Source organism: Carcharhinus amblyrhynchos, chromosome 30 (assembly GCF_965287045.1).
Source record: "Carcharhinus amblyrhynchos chromosome 30, sCarAmb.v2.hapA, whole genome shotgun sequence".
In the NCBI taxonomy this organism is placed as follows: Eukaryota; Metazoa; Chordata; class Chondrichthyes; order Carcharhiniformes; family Carcharhinidae; genus Carcharhinus; species Carcharhinus amblyrhynchos.
The window spans coordinates 11,320,033-11,346,509 of NC_137353.1; the positions used below are offsets into that span (position 1 = coordinate 11,320,033).

General features: G+C 44.2%; 1 protein-coding gene across 3 annotated transcripts in view; it reads left to right on the forward strand.

The window, feature by feature from the left end:
* The window catches only part of acot7 (acyl-CoA thioesterase 7), a 281,598-nt gene that overhangs the window by 173,501 nt on the left and 81,620 nt on the right, over nt 1–26,477 (forward strand). For all 3 annotated transcript variants that reach the window (XM_080214973.1, XM_080214974.1, XM_080214972.1), the window contains one exon: nt 7,730–7,846. In XM_080214973.1, the coding sequence (XP_080071099.1) occupies nt 7,730–7,846 (117 nt within the window). The remainder of the gene's footprint in view (nt 1–7,729; nt 7,847–26,477) is intronic.

The window sequence follows — 26,477 nt, forward strand, 5'->3', positions numbered from 1 at the left end:
GGGGAAGGGAGGCTGAGGGTGGTCAGATCGTCCTCATGCCTAGGTGGTATCACGGGGGAGGGGGGGTACATTGACCCATTATTTAAGTGGTTGGGGGGGTGGAATGCCCCTCTTTGCTGAGGGATTGCTGGTTCTCCCCTGGACCCTCAGATGTGGCATGCCAGGTCCATGCCTATCACCAACACCAAAGTCTGCCAGGTGCATTCTCACTGGAGAGGCGGGTGAATGGCAGGGGGAGCTGGTAAATGGGCCATCAATCCAACCAGTGGTACCATAATTAGTGGGTTTGCATAATAGCCATGTTGCCACCTGCTCTGGGTGGAACCCGATTGGCGCCAGCAGTGTGGGTTGGGGGAATTCTTGACTCCTACCAGGAATCCTGGTCGTTGACCATACCCCATTCAGCAGAAATCAGGTTTCCTGACGAGGCTGCAGAATTCCACCTCCACATCTCTGATGTTGCAGATGGCCTGCACTGGAGTGTCACCTTTGATATTTTTACTAAGGTCAAGTTGGATTTGAACCTGGAACATTGTGATGTAAAGGCAAGAGGTACACAAGCATGGGAGTCAGGTAAAAACTGAAATAAAATGAACAAATTGGAAAAAAATCTCTGGAACTTTTACCATGGAATAAGATAATGACACTCCAATGTTCTAAAATTAGTTTCACCGGGTCAGAGAGTTTGTTCAGTAATTATGGCTTAGAGTGCTGTTAAAATTTCCATTACACATTATTCAACAAAGCTTAATTTTTCCAATGGCTTTTATAGTGAGAAATGGTGTATAAAAAGTTAAAGTTGATGTCAAATAGCTGACTCTGTGCTGATTGCAAATGCAAAGACTACAACATTACACCTGATGCAGGAGCAGCATATCACAGGCAACATCTTCTAGATTTCTTAGTTTTGTTGCAAATGTGCAGGCAGCAGAAGTCACTGCTTCTCTTACCCAGTAACATAGCAAAGGCTGATAGTTTTGCCATCATTGCACCTGCAAATTCCCAGCCAATAAAGCAAGACTTTTAAAGATATTCTTTCATGGTATGTGAGTGTATTTGTTGCCCATTCCTAATTGTCTTTGTGCTGAGTGGTCTGCTAGGCCTTTTCAGAGGACAGTTGAGAGTCGACCATATTTCTGTGGGTCTGGAATCCCATGTAGGACCAGACCATATAAGGACAGCCCAAAGAGCATTTATGAACAAGATGGATTTTTATGACAATCGATGATAGTTTCATGGTCACCATGACTGATACTAGCTTTCAACTCCAGATTTTTTATTAATTGAATTTAACTTCCGTCTTGGTAGGATTTGAACCTCAGAGCAAATCATCTAGGTCTCTGGATTCCCAGGAAAGTGACTATGCCACTATCTCAGTTTGATGGCGACAGACTGATGCTAACAACTTGTTACACCCCAGCCCACACCCCTATGCAATAGTGGTTTATTTCACTCCCAGCATATCCCATAGAGGGCTCTGGCATTGACCTGCTGTGGGATTATAATATGTCAGGTGCTTTATTGACTAACAGTTGTGGTTTCAGTTATTTGCAAGTTTCGCTTCCAACAGTGATCAAACAGATTTGGTAGAATTATTTATATTTCCTTTCATGATAAAATGGACTAATGTGAAAGGAGATTCCTCTAAGTCAACACTGAACAACTCCAGGAAATCCTTGCATTTCCCATTACTAGATTCAGCTTTTTAAATAAATCAGTACAGTCTCTTGACGTGTAATCTGGTTGTTCTAAAATAGCTGCATTTGAGTATAACTCTTCTTCAACGTATTAGACCCAGGGAATTTTATTTAATGGAAACGTCATGCAAACTCTGTCAAAACATGCTGAACGATTAAATACCTTACTGATTCAGAACCCTTCAGCATTCTGTAATGGTCTAGAGGCTGAGATGATCACAATGATATATATTCAGCAAACTAGATCTCGACATTGAGTTTAATCAGTGCAGGAGGGTCACAGAGCTATGATAATTAACTTTTGAAGCAAAGGTTTCTGTGCAGCAATACAAAAATACGGCAAATTGCATGAAATTGCTTGGAATATACAGCACAGAAACAAGCCATTTGGTCCAGCTGGTCAATGCTGGTATTTGTGTTTCACATGAACTTCCTCCCACTTATCTGAGGCTAGATCCATTGAGGCCTTTAAGCTGGGCTTGTTTGCAATCCCGACAAAAGATCTGATGCTGCTAGGATTGCAAGACCTGGCCGGCAGCTTTCAATGGTGGGCCTTCCTCCTAGTGAGGGGCAGAAATTCCACTCTTATTGTTATTGCCCACAGCATGCTACCTCAGATAAATCAGAGGTATTAGACCTGGAGGAACTTGGCACCTTAGGGAAGGGCTGCAAGACTAGTGGGGGTTTGGCTTTGGAATGCAGGTGGGGCAGGATATTATCTTTGGGTGGGGCCCTGCAACACAAAGGACACACGTCCCACCCTGCCAAAGATAGTTCCCTCTTTCCTTCCTGCGCTTTTAAATAGTTTGTGAAAGGACTCCTACCTTGTTGTCCACTCCTGCCTGCCTGTCCTTGCAAATGTGTTATGTGATGGGCAGGATAATATTGGGGTCAATGGGGGCACTTTTTTCTTTAGTCCAGCTGGTGAATAGTATGTTGCACCATCTCTCTCCCCATAAAACCCAGCAAAATGGCTTGCTTTTATCTTTATTAAATGCAGTCATGCCAAAAGACATGAAAGAAAATGCCATCCTGACGACATTATAAAACTATTTTTGTTTTAAAATATAATAGATAAAAGACATTACACTGACAGAAGCCATGACTGGCTATGACTCGCACAAAAGGAATTTCTGGCCTTCTGAAAACCACAGCAATTTCATTATCTCTGGCCAGAGATGTTAATGCCCCATGTAACTGCAGAAATCAAATTCCAAGGAAATGCACAAAGACCCCTTCACATTCCTGAGGCAAACTTCTGGCCATCAGAAATAATCTCCCTGTGAGAGACCAAAACCTGAAGCTGAGTTATGGGATTTATGGGTGAGACTTGGTTGAGACCGGAAATTCCTGCCTGAGGTCAACGGAAATTTCTGTTATCGAACCCTCGCCCGCACCCACTCGCTGCTGGTGAAGTGACAGAGTTCCGGACAATGTTTTAGATCTAAATGATCCTTCTGCACAGATGCTGAGTTTATCCAGCATTTTTTTTTTGATTTCTTTCCCTCCTTTTCTACTCTTTTCAACCTTTATAGTGGCTTGTACTCTCCCTGAGACCATTGCCTAATGTTCTCAGTTAAGACTCAATTGGCTGACAATTTTTAGAGCTTAAAAGGGTATTTCTGTAATTGATGGGTTCATGATGAGATTGTTGCAAATAATCGTAGAATGATACAGCACTGAAGAAGACTAAAAGCAAAATGCTGTGGATGCTGGAATCTGAAACAAAAACAGAAAATCTGGAAAAACTCAGCAAGTTTGACAGCATCTGTGGAGAGAGAATAGAGCCAACATTTCAAGTCTGGATGATCCTTTGCCGGAACTGGGAAGGAGGCTGTTTGACCCAATGTGCCTCTGCCAGCTCTATGAAAGAGGAATCCAATTATTTTCATTCCCCATAGACCTGCAATATTTCCCCTGTATGCCTTGATGCAATGTGCTTCTCAAAAGTCATTACTATATTTTCTCCTGCCACTCTTTCAGGCAATTTATTTCCAGATCACAACAATTTGCTGCATAAATTTGTTTTTCCTCATGTCGCCTCTGGATTTTTGCTGACCAGAGAACCATCTTGATGATTGGATTGGCACACAGTCCTTTCACATCTCAGCTATGACTTCAAGCCCAGCTCAGATTGTTGGAAAGGCAGCTAAACAAATCACGGGTGTGTCAACGATCCATGCACCTTTTAGGAAATTAACAAGAAATATATTCCTTGACCTACACAAATTGTATTTTAAAACAATCAAGAGGTAGACAACAAAATATTACATGTGCTTGTTATACCAAATTGGATACCAGAGCACTTCTTACACAGTCTAATTTAAAATATTACAGTTAAAGATGGTAATATATCTGAGAGGTTTCTTGTTATAGAAATAAGGAAGTGCTTTTTCGCTGCCTAAATTTTGTTCAGAAAATTGATTTTTAATTCCTGGGGTATAGCACACAGATATTCTGGAGAGCAACTGTGATGTTTTAGCTGTGAAGTTGGGGCTATGTTTAACCGAGTCAATCCTTTAAAGGTCGTTGCTCAATTAGTTCCTATAAGACAATGGAGCAAAGGTAAGTAAATTAGGTTGGTGGTTGCTGCATGTAAACTCTTGACCTTGAAGCCGCTGGTAAGTTTCTTGGCCCAAGTCACAGGGATCCAGCATGAAATTATTCCATTTCTTTCCCTTTTTGTAAAATTGTTTGCATTTGTCAGGAAGAGTTTGGCACTTTGAATTGTCAAGCCTGGAATATGGTGGATCCATGCTGGATGTTGGGTTTCTGTGGTCCAGAACTTCCAATCAATGACCATACCGGGCCATCGCCTGTGGAGTTTTCTGGGCCCTGACAGAACTGCCCATGTACAAAGGACCTCCAGTCCTGGCTGAAGCAGAAATGGGCTAGCTCAGCCACCTCTCCAAGATAAGTTCAGCAAGACCAGGAAAATTGTAGGAAGCTTATCCTTCATTCGCTGCCTTTTCAGGAAGTTTTTAAAGGTCTCAAGTCTTTTCGTGAATGAGCTTGGGTGAGTGAATAGTTGCATGAATGAGTGGGCTGTCAGGTTGGGCGGGTTATCAGGTTGGCTAGTATTGGAGAGGTGGGCGAGAGTCAGGGTTCTCAGAGGGTGTCCAGGCCAGAGGGGTATTTGGGTTAGATCGGATCAGTATTTGGTTCAGGTGGGCAGATTGATCGGTAGTTGGTAGTCGGGTCAGAGAGTACGTGGGTAGTAATGGGAAACAGTCTGTTTGGTTTAGGGAATGCTTGGGGAGGTAGGTTGTCCTGTTCAGTTCAGTTGCGCTGGCTTAACTCCACGTATTAACCAGCAGAACATTTCCAAGGTAAATATCAAAGTAAGTCCCAAGTATGTGGGTCCACGTTTCTGACACTGAGCTAAGGATCGGAGACATTTATAGCAGGTGCCAAGCAGCTGAAGTCAGTCTATCCGAAGTTTAAATTTCCTAGACAACTTCTGCAGGGTCCCAACACGTTATGCTGACTTAAGTCCAGGCCCAGAATTTCACAGTGCTCGGGTGAGTGCATTCCCAACCTAGAAGCATGTGGAATCATGCAAAATGTCAGGTGTAAATCCTGATGTCATGATGCACTTGAGCAATTTTTCAATGGGTGGGCACACGCGGGAGAATAGGAAGCATGCCCGGCAACAACCAAGCAAGGCAATTTGGCCCATTAAGGGACCAATGAAATGCAATTTTCCGTGGCCTGTCTGCTCTTATGGATAGCTGGGCTGATTGGCCAAGCAGCCTTTATGTTTTAGCTTCAACCTCGATCCAGGATGTAATGCCAGGGCTGAAATAAAATTTAAAAGGTCTGTGGTCTGAGATTGAGTTTGAATGTGCTGCCTCTTTGCATAGTATTCCCGTTGATATTTAATTTTCACTGCTCTGCAGCTCCCTGAGGGAAGCACATTAGAATTGTTGGCTCTTTTCTTGGTGCTTACCCTCCCCAGCCTTTCACAGATTGCCTTTCACACTGGATGGCCATTAATTGGCCAGCCAGCTGGAAATTGCATTCCACGGCGAACAGCGGCCAGAACACATTTTGCACCCACGTCCAGGCCTACCGAGTGCGCACTCCCCATGGGCTAAAAATTCACGGTAAGAAGTCTGACAACACCAGGTTTAAGCATGATGTAGAGATGCTGGCGTTGGACTGGGGTAAACACAGTAAGAAGTCTGACAAGTCTGGTGTTGTCAGACTTCTTAACTTAAACCTGGTGCAGTCAGACTTCTTACTGTGCTTACCCCAATCCAACGCCAGCATCTCCGCATCATGACTAAAAATTCACGCCCAGACTCCACTACATTGGACATTGAAGGATGTGGGTGTATACATATTAGCAGATTTCCATAGCCACAAGTGACACAAAGGACAACTTATTAAAGCAACAGTATTATACTGCATAATGTATATTGTGTCATTTTACTAAGGTGTTTCTTTATGACAAGATAATTTAATTGTTAAACTGTTTGTCTCTCAGGCTAGAATTTAACTTAATAATAAAAACAGAAAATGCTGATAAAATCAGCGGGTCTGGCAGCACTTGTGGAAACTTGAATGTAGGACCGTGCGTGTTAGTTTGAAGATGGAATTTAGAAGTGCAGGTCAGATGCAGACAGCATTTTAACATTGTTTTTCACCTTTAATGAAGTGTGACATCTGGAGTTTGGCACCTGCAACGTGACATCTGTAGCGTTGCACTTGTCTGCGTTGGCATACTGGAGCAACAACTCTTGATAATTAACATCAAGCAAAACTAACACAAAATCTTCCAACTGGTCAAGGCTGCACAGAAAGATTTATAGCTCTCAGTCAAATTCAGTTGTGTGGAAGTTGACCTTTTCTCCCAGCTGCACTGGGTGGCATGGATGAGTCTGCAACTTGATCACTCTCTCAGCATGAGGACTCTGTAACATATGGTTTCCCAGCATGAGGCGTCTGTTGCCAGCTATTTAGCATAAAATTAAATTGGGGATGGGGAGAGTAAATTTAACAAAAAATATACATTCATGGAACTTAGAGTGAATCTGCATTTAACAATACATTCTGAAAATAGCAGTTTAAAGGGAATCAGCTGTAATGCTGGCTGCTGTGGTTTTACTCTGTGCACCCATCTTTCTTTGACCCCTCCAAGCTTGGTAATGAAAAGGCTGGTCATGACTTGTACTGCCTACTTGTACTGGTTGGAAACCTGTTTCCTTTCCCAATTAACACCTTTCCTCCTGAAGAAAGGATGTTCAGGAAGACACGGTGCACTTGTGCATCAGTGCTCTTTAGTAGTCTGTCTCCAACCCTGCTTGCAAGTGAACTGAGATGAGAATAAGATGCCCCAGAACTTATTTAATTTCAGTGAATTGCAAAGAGCCATGGATCAATTGCCTGCTAAATTGCTCCAAGGTTTCTGTTTCCATTTCGCAACAGGGACATCCATTTCAAATGGTGATAAAGTTAAAGTAATGTTTATTCTATTAGTCACAAGAAGGCTTACATTAACACTGCAATGAAATTACTGTGGAAACCCCCAAGTCGCCACATTGTGGCGTATGTTCGGGTATACTAAGGGAGAATTTGGCATGGCCAGTGCACCTCAACAGCACATCTTTCGGACTGTGGGAGGAAACCAGAGCATCTGGAGGAAACCCATGCAGACACAAGACGAACATGCAGACTTCACACAGACAGTGACCAAAGCCTGAATTGAACCCCTGGCACTGTGAGGCAGCAGTGCCAATCGTGCCACCCACTTTCATCCTCCATGATTCCACGATCACTCTCTGTGTGAAGAAAAACTTTATAATATAAATTTACCTTTCGTTAATTTTAATAAGTAGTCCTTTATCCTTCAGTCAAAGTTGACTTTGAAGTACTAGGCAGGATTTACCTTTTAAACCATTATCTACTGAATTTCTGTAAATAGCAAGAAATAAACATTATAGTCAAGGTTTATTCAGATATTGGCAATATGTTTAGAACACTTGTTGATACAGTGTTTGTCAGTTATTAAAATGGATCTTTCCTTTCAGGTGTCACGATGAAGCTGATGGATGAGGTGGCTGGCATTGTAGCAGCTCGTCATTGCAAGACCAACATTGTCACTGCATCTGTGGACGCAATTAACTTTCACCAGAAGATTGAGAAAGGTACCACACCTACCACTTTCACACTCCTTGCCATAAGAGTGCTTCAGTTGGCAATGTCACACTGCTGAGTGAGCATTTTGTACTGAAAAGTTTTGCATGTTACAGGCAGATTATTAACACCAGTGCCTACATAAATGATACATAGTAAGAAGTCTCACACCACCAGTTTAAAGTCCAACAGGTTTATTTGGAATCACAAACTTTCAGAGCGATGCTCCTTCATCAGGTGAGTGGAAGTTAGTTCACAAACATGGCATACATAGGTAAAGACACAATTGCAAGATAATTACAGATTAGAATGTGAAGAATGGTTGGAATGCGATTCTTTACAGATAATCAAGTCTTTACAAGTACGAACAGTATGCCTGGAGAGAGGGATAATCACAGGTAAAAGAGGTGTGAATTCTATCAAAGTACAATGTTCAGCCCTGACTCACCTGATGAAGTAGTGACACTCCGAAAGCTCGTGATTCCAAATAAACCTGTTGGACTTTAACCTGGTGTTGTGAGACTTCTTACTGTCCCCACCCCAGTCCACATCTCCACATCACATCTAAACAGTATAACTTGACCTTTGAAAGTTGCCTTAAAATTAAATCTTTCAGCCACATTCCAGCAACCTTACCCGCCTCAACAGCACTGAAACCAAACCACAGAAGAATGTAATGCACTATTTAGCAGATTTATTTTGTAGGCAGTATTAGCCAATAAAAATTGCCACGTAACTATATTTGCTGTATCAGATGGTCCACCAGTCCTGGAATTCCTTCCCTAAACCTCTCAACAATGCTGATCTCTTTTAAGATGCTTCTTAAAACTGACCTCTTTGACCAAACTCTTGGTTATCTGGTCTAATATGTCCTTAAGTGACTCAAAGTCAAATTTTGTTTGATAACACTCCTCTGAAGTTCCTTAAGACTTTTTGTTATGTTAAGACACAATACATGTTGTTAGAAATATTGAATTATTTCAGAAATGATCTTATCTAAAGTAATTTCCACTTCCCTTGCTGCCTGGATATACAGTTCTGTATCTTGTTAATACAGCTGTTGTTTTCAATTTTTCAGACCCAACCTTGAACCATTTATGTTTTGAACATTCTTTCAGAAAATGTATTTACTTATCTATTCCACATCAGTGTTTCACAAAAAATGAATCATTCATTTGTAATTTTTGTCTAAGAAAATGCTATCACAGTGGACTGAATCTCATCTGTCACTACGAATGTTTCAGTCTACTTCAGGAAGGACTCAGCCAAGTGTCGACACCTCACCCAAGTGGCCGTTCTTTGCGTTGTAAGCAGGGCATTGATCCTATCCTGACCTCCGTTCTGAAGGAAGTGGCACAGCTTGGCATAAAATGCTAATGATAGGTGTTTTTAGACTTGACTAAATGGATACAAAATTGGCTTCTTGACAGAAGCTGGAGGGTGGTTGTAGAGAGTTGTTTTTCAAACTGGAGGCCTGTGACCAGCGGTGTGCCTCAGGGATCAGCGCAGAGCCCACTGTTATTTGTCATTTATATTAATGATTTGGATGAGAATATAGGGGGCATGGTTAGTAAGTTTGCAGATGACACCAAGATTGGTGGCATAGTGGACAGTGAAGAAAGTTATTTCCAATTGCAACGGGATCTTGATCAATTGGACCAGTGGGCTGACAAATGGCAGATGGAGTTTAATTTAGACACATGCGAGGTGATGGATTTTGGTCGATCGAACCAGGGCAGGACTTACTCAGTTAATGGTTGGGCATTGTTGAGAATTACATAACAAAGAGATCTAGGGGTACATGTTCATAGCTCCTTGAAAGTGGAGTCACAGGTGGATAGAGTGGTGAAGAAGGCATTCAGCATGCTTGGTTTCATCGATCAGAACATTGAATACAGGAGTTGGGAAGTTTTGTTGAAGTTGTACAAGATATTGGCACGGCCACACTTGGAATACTGTGTGCAATTCTGGTCACCCTATTATAGAAAGGATATTATTAAATTAGAAAGAGTGCAGAAAAGATTTACGAGGATGCTACCGGGACTTGATGGATTGAGTTATAAGGTGAGGCTGAATAAACTGGGACTTTTTTCCCTGGAGCATAGAGGTTGAGGGGTGATCTTATAGTGGTCCATAAAATAACGAGGGGCATAGACAAGGTAGGTAGTCAACATCTTTTCCCAAAGGTAGAGGAGTCTAAAACTTGAGGGCATAGGTTTAAGGGGAGAGGTGAGAGATACAAAAGTGTCCAGACGGGCAGTTTTTTCACACAGAGGGTGGTGAGTGTCTGGAACAAGCTGCCAGAGGCAGTAGTAGAGGCGGGTACAATTTTACCTTTTAAAAAGCATTTAGATAGTTATATAGGTACGATGGGTGTAGAGGGATGTGGGCCAAATGAGCACAATTGGGATTAGCTTAGGCGGTTTAAAAAAAAGGGCGGCATGGACAAGTTGGGCCAAAGGGCCTGTTTCTATGCTGTAAACCTCAATGACTCTATGATTACATAATCTACCATGTTGGTTGAAGGATAAATATTGGGGGATCTCATTGAAACTTAGAGAATAATGAAAGGTCTGGATGGAGTGGATGTGGGAAAGAAGTTTCCATTCGTGGGAGAGACTAGGACCCAAGGACACCTCAGAGTAAAGGGACGACACCTTAGAACCGAGATGAGGAGGAATTTCTAATGCCGGAGAGTGGTGAATCTGTGGAATTAATTGCCACAGAAGGCTGTGGAGGACAGGTTATTGAGTGTATTTAAAACAGAAATGGTTTTTGATTAGTAAGGGGATCAAAGATTATGGGGAAAAGGTGGGAGAATAGGGTTGAGAAATTTAGCAGCCATGATTGAATTGATGGGTTCAATGGCCTAATTCTGCTCCTATGTCTTATGGTCTTGTGGACCATGGTTCAGTGGAGAACTCCCCATGCTTCTTTGTATAAGTGGCGCAGGATATTTTACATTCACCTAACAGGATGAACCCCTTTGTCCACTTTCACATCTGAAAGAAGGCACCTCCAACAGTACAGCATTTTCTTTCACTGGGAGTGGCAGACTGAATTGCATGTTCAAATCTCTAGAGTGAGACTTGAATTTATGAAATTCTGACATGGGGGAGAGAATGCCAGCACTGAGTGATTGCAAGCACAATCTTGAGAGGGATCAAAATAAAAAGTGGCAACCCAAGTACAACGTAACAAAAAAAACAAAAGTTTTAGAACTAAACAACAGGCCTATCAGTATCTGAAAAACAATAACAGGTAGCTCAGCTCAATAATAACAGGCTCTCATCAGTTCAAATGAGGGACCTCAACCTAAAAGACTTCTCTTTCTCATAGAATCCCTACAGTGCAGAAGAAGGCCATTCAGCCCATTGATCCTGTACCAACAACAATCCCCCCCCCCCGGGCCCTATTTCTGTAACCCCATGTATTTATCCTGCTAATCCCCCTGGCACTAAGAGGCAATTTAGCATGGCCAATCCACCTAACCTGCACATCTTTGGACTGTGGGAGGAAACCAGAGCACTCAGAGGAAACCCAGGCAGACATGGGGAGAACTCCACACAGACAGTGACTTGAGGCCAGAATCAAACCCGGGTCCCTGGTGCTGTGAAGCAGCAGTGCTAACCACTGTGCCGCCCCACCCCAAACACCTGTTTGAAGTGTTGACAAACTTGCTGCGCATTTCCAGGATTTTCTGATTTTATCTCTGGTTTTTGCAATTTGCAGTTTTATCTCATATCACAGCCTGGCATTATAGAATAGTAAAAAAAAACCACAGGAGGAGGCCGTGTGGTCCAATTTGCTGGTTCTTTGGTAGAAGCGCCCAATTTGTTCTAATTCCCTATTCATTTCATATAGCCCTGCATTCTTTAACTTTCCAAGTATTTAGTCACTTCCCTTTTGAAAATGGCTCTGGAATCTGTTTTCACCATCCTGTCATCAGAAGGTTCCATACCTCATTCCAAAATGGTGCAGGTTTAACACTTGGGATGGTAAAATTCACAACCGCTTTTGAGGTCCAAAGATTAGTTACAAATTATTCTTCCTTCAGATTAGGAAGTGTTTAGTCAGATGAACTTGCTGTACTTTTTCTGCCAAGATCTTCGCAGGAGGCAATTTGACTCCTAGCCTGTGCCAATACTTTAACTGCTTCTTGCAGACATTCCTGCTCTTTAAGAAATGCTTAATAAAACAGAACAAATCCCTGGATTGAAGATTACTAAAACAAAAACAATGCTATTCCTACTCAGATAGGAGCCAGGAATGTTAGTATTCCAGTTGAGGTTTGGCTACAAGGAGTTATGGAATAATGGAGATAAAAATTCAACTTAATTGGTTCCAGAAATGCCTAACTGTGAGCACAGGAAATGTTCTTGTTTGGCTTTATGGTGATTTTTCTTTTAAATTCAGTCAGCACAAGATGACTAACCTGGGGTGTTCATTTGTGATACTCCTTTGCAAAGCTCCTAATGGTTTCAGTCGAGGCAGTGTGTGTAATGTTTTATCCCAGTGCCAGTGCTTCAGTGAAGTAAGTGCTACAAAAGGATTGCGAGTAGGAAACCTTGGTGAGAATACCAGTCAGTGGCACATAAGGGCACTGTGTCATTTCTGCAGTGGGTGAAGTGTCTAATTGTGATCACAGGTTTGAACTGACCTGATAGTGACCTGAATGGCCTGACTTTTAAGCTGTGCTTGAAGTTGGTGTGGGCAGGAGCGGATGCAAAACCCGCTGCTGTCCGAGATCATGTTGTTAATGTAATATTATCCCGCTGGCCAATTGATGGCCATGCAACGCGAAACACGCTCTGTGTAAGGCTGAGTGCTGTCGGGGAACTCGGGAGGGGGGTGGGTGTCTAGAAGGAGTGCGGCGCTTCCAGTGTGCTCCTTCAGGGGGACAGCCACTGCGGTGTGGTCTGAGGGAGCTACTGACTAGTGAATGACAAACATCAGTGGAAAAACTATGTCACACTGTCTAAGCAATATGGTCATACACAGATCTCAGTCCCCAGACATATTTGTTCATTTTGTTTGAGCCCTGACTTGCAACACGCCCCCTGGAACAAGGTTGCAGTTGAAACGTAAAGGCCACTTGGCTTGCCTTCCAACCATAAAGGCAGGCAGGCAATGTAAAATCCCAGTCAATTGCTGTTTAATTAATTTAAATTTGTTTCTTGATTGTCAGCTGGTGTGTTTCCAACATGCGCCCGCAGCTGTCAACCAGAATATCATGTAGTGTATCGTGACATTGGGACCTATGTCTTCTCAGGCGACTTTATGCACTTCCAGATCAGGCCTGAGCAATGTAAAATTCTAGCCAATGTGCCCATTAAATCCTTTATGGGATGGATTATGGTGTCACGTGCAAAATTTAAGTTCATGATGTTTATTTATTAGTGACACAAGTAGACTTACACTAACACTGCAATGAAGTTACTGTGAAAATCCCCGAGTCACCACACTCCGGCACCTGTTCAGGTACACTGAGGGAGAATTTAGCATGGCCATCGCACCTAACCAGCACTTCTTTTGGACTGTGTGAGGAAACCAGAGCACCCGGAGGAAATTCACGCAGACACAGGAAAAACATGCAGACTCTGCACAGACAGTGACCCAAGGTTGGAATCGAACCCAGGTCCCTGGCACTGTGAGGCAGCAATGTGAACCACTTTGAACATAAAAACATAAGAAATAGGAGCAGGAGTAGGCCATCTAGCCCTTCGAGCCTGCCCCGCCATTCAATAAGATCATGGCTGATCTGTTGTGGCTCAGTTCCACTTTCCCGCCCTCTCCCCATAACCCTTAATCCCCTCGCTGATCAAAAGCCCATCAACCCGCGTCTTAAAAATATTTAGTGAGGCAGCCTCCACCACTTCAACGGGCAGAGAATTCCAGAGATTCACCACCCTTTGAGTGAAGAAGTTCCTCCTCAACTCCGTTCTAAACCGCCCCCCCTTTATCTTGAGGCTGTGGCCCCTAGTCCTACTGTCCTTTCTGAGCGGGAAGAGTCTCTCCACCTCTATCCTATCCATCCCATTCATCATCTTATATGTCTCAATGAGATCTCCCCTCATTCTTCTAAACTCTAACAAGTACAAGCCTAGTTTATTCAGCCTCTCCTCATAGCTCAACCCCCTCAACTCCGGCATCAGCCGAGTAAACCTCCTCTGCACTCCCTCCAAGGCCAAAATATCCTTGCGAAGTGCGGCGACCGAAACTGCACACAGTACTCCAGCTGCGGCCTCACCAGTGCCCTATACAGCTGCAGCAAGACCTCCCTACTTTTATATTCAATCCCCCTTGCTATGAAGGCCAGCATCCCATTCGCCTTCCTGACCACCTGCTGCACCTGCAAGCTGGGTTTTTGCGACTCATGCACAAGGGCCCCGAGGTCCCTCTGCACCTTCGCCTGCTGCAGTTTTTCGCCACGTAAGTAATAGTCCTTCCTACCATTATTCCTACCAAAGTGGACCACCTCGCACTTGCCAACATTAAATTCCATTTGCCATTTCCTGGCCCATTCGCCCAGCCTATCTAGATCCTTCTGCAAACTCTCTACACCCTCCGCGCAATTTGCCGTCCCACCAATCTTGGTGTCATCAGCAAATTTCGACACCATACGCTCTGTTCCCTCCTCCAGATCATCTATATAAATGGTAAATAGCTGAGGCCCCAGCACCGACCCCTGGGGCACTCCACTAGTCACCAACTGCCAATCCGAATAGCACCCATTGACCCCCACTCTCTGCCTCCTATTTGACAGCCAATCCTCTATCCACGCTAACACCCTACCCCCAACTCCATGCCCCCTTACCTTCTGCAATAACCTCTTGTGAGGTACCTTGTCAAACGCCTTCTGAAAATCAAGAAAGACCACATCCACCGGCTCTCCTCTATCCACCGCCCGAGACACATAAGAACATAAGAAATAGGAGCAGGAGTAGGCCATCTAGCCCTTCGAGCCTGCCCCGCCATTCAATAAGATCATGGCTGATCTGTCGTGGCTCAGTTCCATATATCCTCATAGAACTCCAATAAATTTGTCAGATACGACTTCCCCTTAACGAAACCGTGCTGCGTCTGCTCTATCAAACAATTCCCCTCAAGATGCCTCACTATTTCCTCCTTGATGACGGATTCTAACATTTTACCTACAACAGACGTTAAACTAACCGGCCTATAATTCCCTGCCTTTTGCCTGCCACCCTTCTTAAACAACGGCGTAACATTAGCCGTTTTCCAATCTTCCGGCACTTCCCCGGAATCCAGCGACGTTTGGAAAATAACCACCAAGGCATCCACTATCACCTCCGCCATTTCTTTCAGAACCCTTGGATGCATTCCATCCGGTCCTGGGGACTTGTCCACAATCAGTCCCTCCAGTCTGTCGAGCACCACCTCTCTCGTAACAATAATGTCATTGAGACCCTCCTGTCCTACCATCTTTCCATCGCTAACACCCATCAAATTATTCACGTCCTCCTCCGTGAAGACCGAAACAAAAAAGTTATTCAAGGCCTCAGCCATTTCCCCATCCCCTACCACTAAGTCCCCCCTCTCATCCTCTAAGGGTCCAACGTTCACCCTAGCCAGCCTCTTCCTTTTTATATATTTATAAAAACTCTTGCTATCCTTTTTTATATTAAGCACTAGCCCAGCTTCATAGTTTCTCCTACCCTTCTTTATCAACTTCTTTGTCAATCTTTGTTGACATTTAAACCTCTCCCAATCCTCTTTTCGCCCACTACTCTTAGCTACTCTAAACGCCTCCGCTTTTAATTTAACACTTCCCTTCACCTCCTTCGTTATCCACGGCTTATTACCTCTCCTCCTACGGTCCTTTTTAACCATCGGAATAAATTTCTGCTGAGCACCAAGAAAGATCTCCTTAAAGATCCTCCACTGCTCCTCAGCAGACCTACCTTCCAACGCGCTCCCCCAGTCAACATTCGCCAATTCTTCTCTCATCCTTCCGTACTCCCCTCTGTTCAAACAAAGGACGCGTGTCCGGGAACCCACTTTCTCCTCCTCCATCTGCACCAGAAACTCCACCATACAATGATCACTCCCCCCAAGAGGATCCTTCACCACAAGGTCCCTAATTCTACACGCCTCGTTACATAACACCAGATCCAAGATAGCTTGCTCCCTTGTCGGCTCCAACACACACTGTTCAAGGAAACTATCCCGGCAGCGTTCCAAGAACTCCTCCTCCAGCCCACCGCGTCCAACATGGGTCCGCCACCTACCAACTCTAATGAAAGTTCATGAAAACTTTAAATATATTTTTGTATTGAGAGCTGTTATTTTACCTGTTTACTATTTAACTTTGAACAGCCTCAGAGCCAATCTAGGCTCTGGATTTAGTCCTCACCTGATACTCACACTTTTATGTTGGGTGTCACTTGATATCAACCTGAAGCAGGAACTTTGGTTGTTTTCTTTCCATTTCCAAACTCAGGAGTACTGAGACCAATTGCAGCATCTTAATTCATTGCACCAAGTTGATATCAGCTATCTCAGTGTGAGCTGGACATTGGGTCCTTGCTGCTTTGTATGACTTAACAGTATGCTTGATGGCAAATAACTTGTTAATGAAACACTTGGTTAACTTGGATATTTTTGGCTCAACTCCAAGCGTGTGCAGAGAGACATTGCTGTTGAATTGAATATTTTTGTTTATTTCACACCTCGAGAGCCTTGCTTCAATCCAACTGCTCCGAGTTGCCTGAAGCTACTTTGGAATACCAGCAAGTAGAGAGGCTGAGATGGGACTGCTAATGGAATCACAGTGACTCACTCTGTGAAGTTTCAGTGCTGTAAAGACAGGATGATAGATGAGGGGGATTATCATGATAATAATTCTGACACATCTATGTCACCAGCTGAGAACATATCAATTTTTCTGACAGCCTCGCAGCATTCTGCGATGTATTGATTCCTTGGAGGGTTCTGCCAGGCATTGAGACTGATGATCTTTTCTTACAAGCTTTCCTGACTGAACAATTGCAAAAAAAAAATGCTCATTCAGTTCATTTGTAACTCTTTATTAGAATTGAAAGACTTGCATGCATAGGGCTTTCAGCCCTAAAATGCCCTGTATTAAATAGCTTTTTCAATATTAATACAGAAATACCCATCGTAGATAAAATGGGAAATCTCAAAATAGGAATGGTGTTGGTGAAGGGGCAGATGTTCTGTGAGGTCTTTGCCTGTATCTTCCAGAGTTCACTGGAGCTAAGACAAGTTCCCTTACATCGTAAAGCTACTCACCTGTGTTCCAATATTCAGTAAGAAGTCTGACAACACCAAGTTTAAGTCCAACCGATTAAGTGCGGCGTGCAGGAATGGGACGGCAGTAGTTATGGGAGATTTCAATCTGCATATTGATTGGTCGACCCATGTTGGACGAGGTGGGCTCGAGGAGGAGTTCTTGGAATGCTGCCGGGATAATTTCCTTGAACAGTGTGTGTTGGAGCCGACGAGGGAGCGAGCTATCTTGGATCTGGTGCTATGTAATGAGGCGGGTAGAATTAGGGACTTTGCGGTGAAGGATCCTCTTGGAGAGAGTGATCATTGTATGGTGGAGTTTCTGGTGCAGATGGAGGAGGAGAAAGTGGGTTCCCGGACACGCGTCCTTTGTTTGAATAGAGGGGAGTATGGTAGGATGAGAGAAGAATTGGCGAATGTGGACTGGGGGAGTGCGTTGGAAGGTAGGTCTGCTGAGGAGCAGTGGAGGATCTTTAAGGAGATCTTTCTTGGTGCTCAGCAGAAATTTATTCCGATGGTTAAAAAGGACAGTAGGAAGAGAGGTAATAAGCCGTGGATAACGAAGGAGGTGAAGGAAAGTGTTAAATTAAAAGCGGAGGAATTTAGAGTAGCTAAGAGCAGTGGGCGAGAAGAGGATTGGGAAAGGTTTAAATGTCAACAAAGATTGACAAAGAAGTTGATAAAGGAGGGTAGGAGAAGCTATGAGGCTGGGCTAGCACTTAATATAAAAAAGGATAGCAAGAGTTTTTATAAATATATAAAAAGGAAGAGGCTGGCTAGGGTGAACGTTGGTCCTTTAGAGGATGAGAAAGGGGAGCTAGTGGTAGGGGATGGGGATATGGCTAAGGTCTTGAATAACTTTTTTGTTTCTGTCTTCACGGAGGAGGACGTGAATAATTTGCCGGGTGTTAGAGATGGAAAGGTGGTAGGAATGGAGGGTCTTAATGACATTACTGTTACTAGAGAGGTGGTGCTTGACAGACTGGAGGGGCTGATTGTGGACAAGTCCCCAGGACCGGATGGAATGCATCCGAGGGTTCTGAAAGAAATGGCGGAGGTGATAGTGGATGCCTTGGTGGTTATTTTCCAGACGTCGCTGGATTCCGGGGAAGTGCCGGAAGATTGGAAAACGGCTAATGTTACGCCGTTGTTTAAGAAGGGTGGCAGGCAAAAGGCAGGGAATTATAGGCCGGTTAGTTTAACGTCTGTGGTAGGTAAAATGTTAGAATCCGTCATTAAGGAGGAAATTGCGAGGCATCTTGAAGGGAATTGCTTGATAGGGCGGACGCAACACGGTTTCATTAAAGGGAAGTCGTGTCTGACAAATTTACTGGAGTTCTATGAGGATGTGTCTAGGGCAGTGGATAGAGGAGAGCCGGTGGATGTGGTCTTTCTGGATTTTCAGAAGGCGTTTGACAAGGTACCTCACAAGAGGTTATTGCAGAAGGTAAGGGGGCATGGAGTTGGGGGTAGGGTGTTAGCGTGGATAGAGGATTGGTTGTCAAATAGGAGGCAGAGAGTGGGGGTCAATGGGTGCTATTCGGATTGGTGGTTGGTGACTAGTGGGGTGCCCCAGAGGTCGGTGCTGGGGCCTCAGCTATTTACCATTTATATAGATGATCTGGAGGAGGGAACCGAGTGCAGGGTGTCGAAATTTGCTGATGACACCAAGATTGGGGGAAAGGCAAATTGTGCGGAGGGTGTGGAGAGTCTGCAGAAGGATCTAGATAGGCTGGGCGAATGGGCCAGGAAATGGCAAATGGAATTTAATGTTGGCAAGTGTGAGGTGGTCCACTTTGGTAGGAAGAATGGTAGGAAGGACTATTACTTACGTAGCGAAAAACTGCAGCAGGCGACGGTGCAGAGGGACCTCGGGGTCCTTGTGCATGAGTCGCAAAAACCCAGCTTGCAGGTGCAGCAGGTGGTCAGGAAGGCGAATGGGAAGCTGGCCTTCATAGCGAGGGGGATTGAATATAAAAGTAGGGAGGTCTTGCTGCAGCTGTATAGGGCATTGGTGAGGCCGCAGCTGGAGTACTGTGTGCAGTTTTGGGCGCCGCACCTGCGCAAGGATATTTTGGCCCTGGAGGGAGTGCAGAGGAGGTTTACTAGGCTGATACCGGAGTTGAGGGGGTTGAGCTATGAGGAGAGGCTGAATAAACTAGGCTTGTACTTGCTAGAGTTTAGAAGAATGAGGGGAGATCTCATTGAGACGTATAAGATGATGAATGGGATGGCTAGGATAGAGGTGGAAAGACTCTTCCCGCTCAAAAAAGACAGTAGGACTAGGGGGCACAGCCTCAAGATAAAGGGGAGGCGGTTTAGAACGGAGTTGAGGAGGAACTTCTTCACTCAAAGGGTGGTGAATCTCTGGAATTCTCTGCCCGTTGAAGTGGTGGAGGCTGCCTCGCTAAATATTTTTAAGAAGCGGGTTGATGGGTTTTTGATAAGAGAGGGGATTAAGGGTTATGGGGAGAGGGCGGGAAAGTGGAACTGAGCCACAACAGATCAGCCATGATCTTATTGAATGGTGGGGCAGGCTCGAAGGGCTAGATGGCCTACTCCTGCTCCTATTTCTTATGTTCTTATTTGATAGTAATCACATCATTCCAATAGTCAAACAAGGAGTCAAACCAGAGCCTGGGAACTGTCAGTCTGACATTCCTCATTGTGGAAATCCTTGCAAGGATCCAAGTGATGCCCTTTATATTGTGGGGAAAGAAATGAGGAGGCTATTGGGCAGCATGATGGCACAGTGGTTAGCACTGCTGCCTCATGGCGCCAGGATCCAGGGCTCAGTTCCAGCCTGAGGTCTGCGTGTGTTTTCTCCAGGTTCTCTCCACAGTCCAAAGATGTGCAGGTTAGGTTGACTGGCCATGCTAAATTGACGCTTCATGTCAAGGGGATTAGCAAGGTAAATGTGTGGGGTTATGGAAATATGGCCTGGGTGAGATTGTGTTTGGTACAGACTCGATGGACCGAATGGCGTTCTTTTGTACTGTAGGGATTCTGTGATTCTATTGGCGATACTGAAAATAGCTTCCTGAAAGGAAAGGTCATGTTGTGAACTTGATTGAGTTTATTGAAGAACTTTCTAAATTACTGCATGAAGATAATCTGGTTGGCATTGACTGCCTGGATGTCAGAATGGCTCTGATAATATGCCTCATAGTAAGTTACTTAACAAGGTAGAGTCCTGTGATATCAGGAAGCGGCTAGTACACTGCCACAGGCATCCTGAGAACCAAAATGCATAATTGGCCAGCCAGTATTTTGCTGTCTGTCATTTTATACGTTTGTAGCTGAAATCCATCAAATTTGCTTCACCTGGTTAATTACTTTGAAATCCTGCCTTTGCGGTTCTGTTGGGGCAGCCATTTGGAATACATCAATTAAATGAAAAGCACTCTGGGAGAATTAAATGCTCTTTTTCAAATAGTGCTGTTGAGTGTTTTATTGCCAACAGAAACAGGCCTGGATTTAATGTCTGTTGTGCAGAACAGAAGCTTTGACAAAGCAGCACTGCCTCAACTGACATTAGAGTGCCATCCTAGTTTGTTTTTAAGTTTATTTATTAGCATCACAAGTAGGTTTACATTAACACTGCAATGAAATTACAGTGAAAATCCCCTAGTTACCACACTCCGGCGCCTGTTCGGGAGGTGGGGTCTGCTTCCTAATCAATACCTCGTGGTGCCTAGATGTAGCAACACAGGCAACTTGCACCTAGAACACCTGACGCTAAAATGTCACCCCTACTTCCTTCTGTGGAAGTTCACCTCCGCTACCCCATGCGGACGTAAAGACCACACTGGACGAAATAAACACCACTACGAGTAGCCTTGAGATGAAACAACACAAGGCCTTGTTCATTGTGGCCAGAGACTTCAATCAGGCCAAGCTCAAGAGCGTACTGCCAAGTTACCACCAACACATCCCGTGCTCCACCAGAGGCCCAAACATCCTAGACCACTGCTACACAAATATCAAACATGCCTATCGGTCTGTCGCCCGCCCACACTTTGGCAAATCAGACCACAAGGCTGTGCTCCTGCTCCCACCTTACAAGCAAAAACTGAAACGGGAAGAATCCATCAAAGAGAGTCGTGCAGTGTTGGTCTGAGGAATCGGATGATCGCCTACAGGACTGCTTGGAGTCAGTGAACTGGTCAGTATTTAAAAACTCTGCGACCAGTCTGAATAAGTGTGCCATTACAGTAACTGACTTCATTAGTAAGTATGTAGAAGACTGTGTGCCAAAGAAGCAAATCTGTGTGTTCCCCAACTGGAAACCATGGATGAACAGGGGATCCACTGCTTGCTGAAGTCCAGGTTTGAGGCATTCAAGTCAGGCGATTGACCCTATACAAGAAAGCCAGATACGATCTAAGGAGATCCATCAAAGATGCCAAAAGACAATACTGGACCAAGCTAGAGTCCCAGGCTAGCTGCATTGACCCCTACCGACTATGGCAAGGTCTGAGAGGCATAACCGGCCACAAGGTGAAAGCATGTAAAATCGCCGGCTCCCTTGCACCACCCCCACCCCGATGAGCTCAATGCATTCTACACCTGTTTTGAGCAAGAGGTCCATGAGAGCATGTCCTCCACTCTGGAACCCTGGATGAACGTGTATCTGCGGTTATCACTGCAAATGTCAGAGCAGCTTTCTTGAAGGTCAACCCACAGAAAGCAGCTGGCCCGCATGGGGTACCCGGACGTGCACTCAGATCCTGTGCAGATCAGCTGGTGAAGGTATTCACAGAAATCTTCAACCTCTCTTTACAACAACTGAGGTCACTATCTGCTTCAAGAAGATGACCATCATCCTGGTACCTAAGAAAAACCAAGTAGCATGCCTTAATGACTATTGACCAGTGGCTCTGACATCCATCATTATGAAGTGCTTTGAAAGCTTAGTCATGGCACAAATCAATTCCAGCCTCCCGGATGACCTGGATCCACTACAGTTTGCCTACCGCTGCAACAGGTCCACAGCATATGGCATTTCCCTGGCCCTGCACTCAACCTGGAACACCTAGATAACAGGGTCAACTATGTCAGACTCCTATTTATTGACTACAGCTCAGCCTTCAACACTGTTATTCCAATGAAACTCATCTCGAAACTCCGTGGCCTGGGCCTCAGCACCTCCCTCTGTGACTGGATCCTGAACTCTCAGCTCACAATCAGTAAGGATAGGCAACAACACCGCCTCCACGATCATCCTCAACACTGGTGCCCCACAAGGCTGTTTTCTAAGCCCTCTACTATACTTATATACCTATGACTGTGTGGCCAAATTCCCCTCCAATTCAATTTTCAAGTTTACTGATGACACGACCATCATGAGTCAGATCTTAAACAGTGATGAGACAGAGTACAGGAATGAAATAGTGAATCTGGTGAACTGGTGCGGCAACAATAATCTCTCCTTCAATGTCAACGAAACAAAGGAGATTGTCATTGACTTTAGGAAGCGTAAAGGAGAACATGTCCCTGTCTACATCAATGGGGATGAAATAGAAAAGTTCGATAGCTTCAAGTTTTTGGATGTCCAGATCACCAACAACGTGTCCTGATCCCTTCATGCCAACACTATAGTTAAGAAAGCCCACCAACGTCTCTTTCTCGGAAGACTAAGGAAATTTGGCATGTCAGCTACAACTCTCACCAACTCTACAGATGCACCATAGAAAGCATTCATTCTGGTTGTATCACAGCTTGGTATGGCTCCTGCTGTGCCCAAGACCAGAAGGAACAATAAAAAGTCATGAATGTAGCCCAATCCATCACGCAAACCAGCCTCCCATCCATTGACTCTGTCTGCACTTCCCGCTGCCTTGGCAAAGCAACCAGCATAATTAAGGACCCTGTGCACCCTGGACAGTCTCTCTTCCATCTTCTTCCGTCAGGGCAAAAGATACAAAAGTCTGAGTCACGTATCAACTGACTCAAGAACAGCTTCTTCCCTGCTGCTGTCAGACTTTTGAATGGACTTACCTTGCACTAAGTTGATCTTTCTCCACACCTTAGCTATGACTGTAACACTTACATTCCGCACTCTCTTGTTTCCTTCTGTATGAACAATATGTTTTATCTGTATAGCGCGCAAGAAACAATACTTTTCACTGTATGTTAATACATGTGACATTAATAAATCAAATCATCAAAATTGAGGGGAGAATTTAACATGGCCAGTGTACTTAACTGGTACATCTTTTGGACTGTGGGAGCAAATAGGGCAGCACAGTGGTTAGCACTACTGCCTCACAACACCAAGGACCTGGGTTCAATTCCAGCTTCAGGTCACTGTCTGTGTGGAGTTTGCACATTCTCCCCTTGTCTGCATGGGTTTCCTCCGGGTATTCTGGTTTCCTCCCACAATCCAAAGATGTGTGGGCGAGGTTGATTGGCCATGCTAAATTGACTCTAGAGTCAGGGAGATAAGCAGAGTAACTAGTGGGATTGTGGTCGGTGCAGACTCAATGGGTCAAGTGACTTCCTTCTGCACTGTAGGGATTCTATGAAACCGGAGCACCCTGAGAAAACCCACACAAGCACAGAGAGAAGGTGCAGATTCTCCACAGACAGCAATCCAAGCCAGGAATCAAACCCAGGTCCCTGGGGCTATGAGGCAGCGGTGCTATCTACTGTGCTACCCATGTGTGTTCAGGTCCTGGCAAGTAAGTGAGTGTGTAAGGAATTTTAACATTGATCAGCATATCAGAAAAGGATGAATAAAGCATGGTTGCATAGTCAATTGGTCTATATTAACAAAAGTGAAAATGGGAAATAATGTAAGTGAGATAATCAACCATTCACTAAAAGTACACAGGCAGCATGAAGGTATTATTAATAAGGCTCATCAAGTACCAGGGAGCACATTAAGGCTGTTTGATTATAAATTCAATGAATATTTTAGCCCTGAATAAAGCATCAAAAAGGATGCATTAGAAGCTACTAACTTGGGCATTCTCCCTTCAGAATTACGTTGAAATATTGGAAAGAGTTCAGGGACAATTCTGGAATTAGGATTTCAAATTATAAACAGAGAATTAAGAACTGAGTTTATTTTCAATGATGGAAAAATGATTGCAAAGATGTCTCGTACAGTAGACTAACAGCTGGACTCAAAATCTAGACATTTATAGTTCAACTGTGGCAAGTTGCGAAATTGAATTCAATAAATCTGATCATTTGTTAGGTAGCATCAGGAAAAGCTGGACGCAAATGCTATGGTTTTAGAATCATAGAATCCCAACATTGCAGAAGGAGGCCATTTGGCCCATCGAGCCTGCACTGACAACAATCCCACCCAGGTCCTGTCCCTGCAGCCCCAGGTATTTAACTTGCTAATCCCTCTGACATTAAGGGCAATTTAGCATGGCCAATCCACCTAACCCACACATCTGTACTGTGGGAGGAAACCGGAGCATCTGGTGGAAACCCACACAGACATGGGGAGAATGTGAAAACTCTTCACAGTCACCTGAGGCCAATATTGAACCCATGTCCCTGGCACTGTGAGGCAGCAGTGCTAACCACTGTGCCACCTTTGTTGTGAAAACCATAAGGTTCAGAGATGGGACTTGCTAAGCAGAAATTTCCCCTTCGCATTAATGAGCACATGCCAGGGCATTTCCCAATTCCTGACTTACGAAAATCAGCTCATTCACCTGGAAGTTTCATTGTCTGACGCGGGGAGGGCTAGATTTGAGGCCGCCATCTCCCAATACAAATCTGTAGTGACAACAGAGGGGCAGTTCCATAGGCAGGCAGATTAAAAAGCCTGCTTCGTTCACTGGAACATTAGCGCAGTTCTCTATATAATGGTTTGGCCCCACAGCCCTCACTGTTCCATTATGCAGCCCCTATACACCCCCCCAAGCCTCCTCCATGGCCCCTTACTTCTTCCATTGACCCCTATGTAGGACTCATGAGCTATATAAAAACACTAGGAAGATTTTGAAATGCTCAGAACATAAACACAAACAATCAGCCATTCAAACACCAGTTGAAGCTCATAAAACGATTAATCAAACATATAGCCATTGAACCACCACCCCCCCCCCCCCCCCGCCCCACCCTTTGAAAAAAACACTCTGGGGTGAAATTTCATTGTCAAAGCATGAGCGCAAAGTTGGGAAGACTCCTGACTTCACAACCTCAACCTGGGAGAAAGTGCCCCAGATTTTCAATTATTTTTGTTCTGGTGAGATGTCCCTTATAAATTCAAGCATTCCATTCAAGTACCTAATCCCATATAAAAACCCACTTATATTCAGAGCCCCCATCAAATGCTTTATGATGACCTGCGGTTGTCATCAAACTGTAACTGACAGGCACCTTTCTGTGTTAATGATGGGTTGCAGAATCAGTCGTGCAACTCTGATCCTATAATGATAGCCCCAGGCTTATGTCAACAGACACATTGAAATTTCAAAAACTGATTTTTTTTAAACTGCAGACTTCTTAAAAATATTTAAAAGACAGGAGATTTAAATGCCTACAAAACGAGACAGCTCGAAAGAGCTTATCCACTTATGCACATAAGATGTAAGAGCAGAAGTAGGTCATTCGGCCCATCAAGTTTGCTCTCCCATTCAATAAGCTCATGATTCGTCTGATATGATAATCCTCAACTCTGCATTCCCACTTTATCCCCATAACTCTCAATTCCCTTACTGATTAAAAATCTACCAGTCTCAGTCTTGATCATATTTAACAACCCAGCCTCTACAGCCCTCTGTGGTAAAGAATTCTACAGATTCACTATCTTCTGAGAGAGGGAATTCTTCCTGATCTCTGCCTTAAGTGGGTGAGCCATTAATCTGAGATTCTGCCCACTGGTCCTAGACTCTCCCACGAGGGGAAGCAACCTCTCATCATCTACCTTGCCATTCCCAAAGGGATACCTAGACCTATCCAAAAGGGGTCCATCGACTTGATAAAAAGGGTATTCTACCTCTCCAAGTAGGCCCAGCAGTTTTACACCTTTTCCTCAAAAGGCGTATAAATTGTGTTTTTGACATCCAACTAATGCAGATTGGATCTGTTTGGGTGGGTGCTTGGCTCACAGTGGGATTTCTAAAATCTGGACTCAGTGTCATTTTGACTAATTTGGACACCGTTTCTGTTCTTATGAAAATTCTTGTGTCTGAAGTGCTCAATAATCTGTCAAAATGAACAAATAGCCAGTCAAAAATTTCAAACATTTAGAACATAGAACATAGAACATAGAACACTACAGCACAAACAGGCCCTTCGGCCCACAAGTTGCGCCGACCACATCACCTACCAACCTACAGACCTATCTATAACCCTCAATCTCATTAAACCCCATATACTCATCCAGAAGTCTTTTAAAAG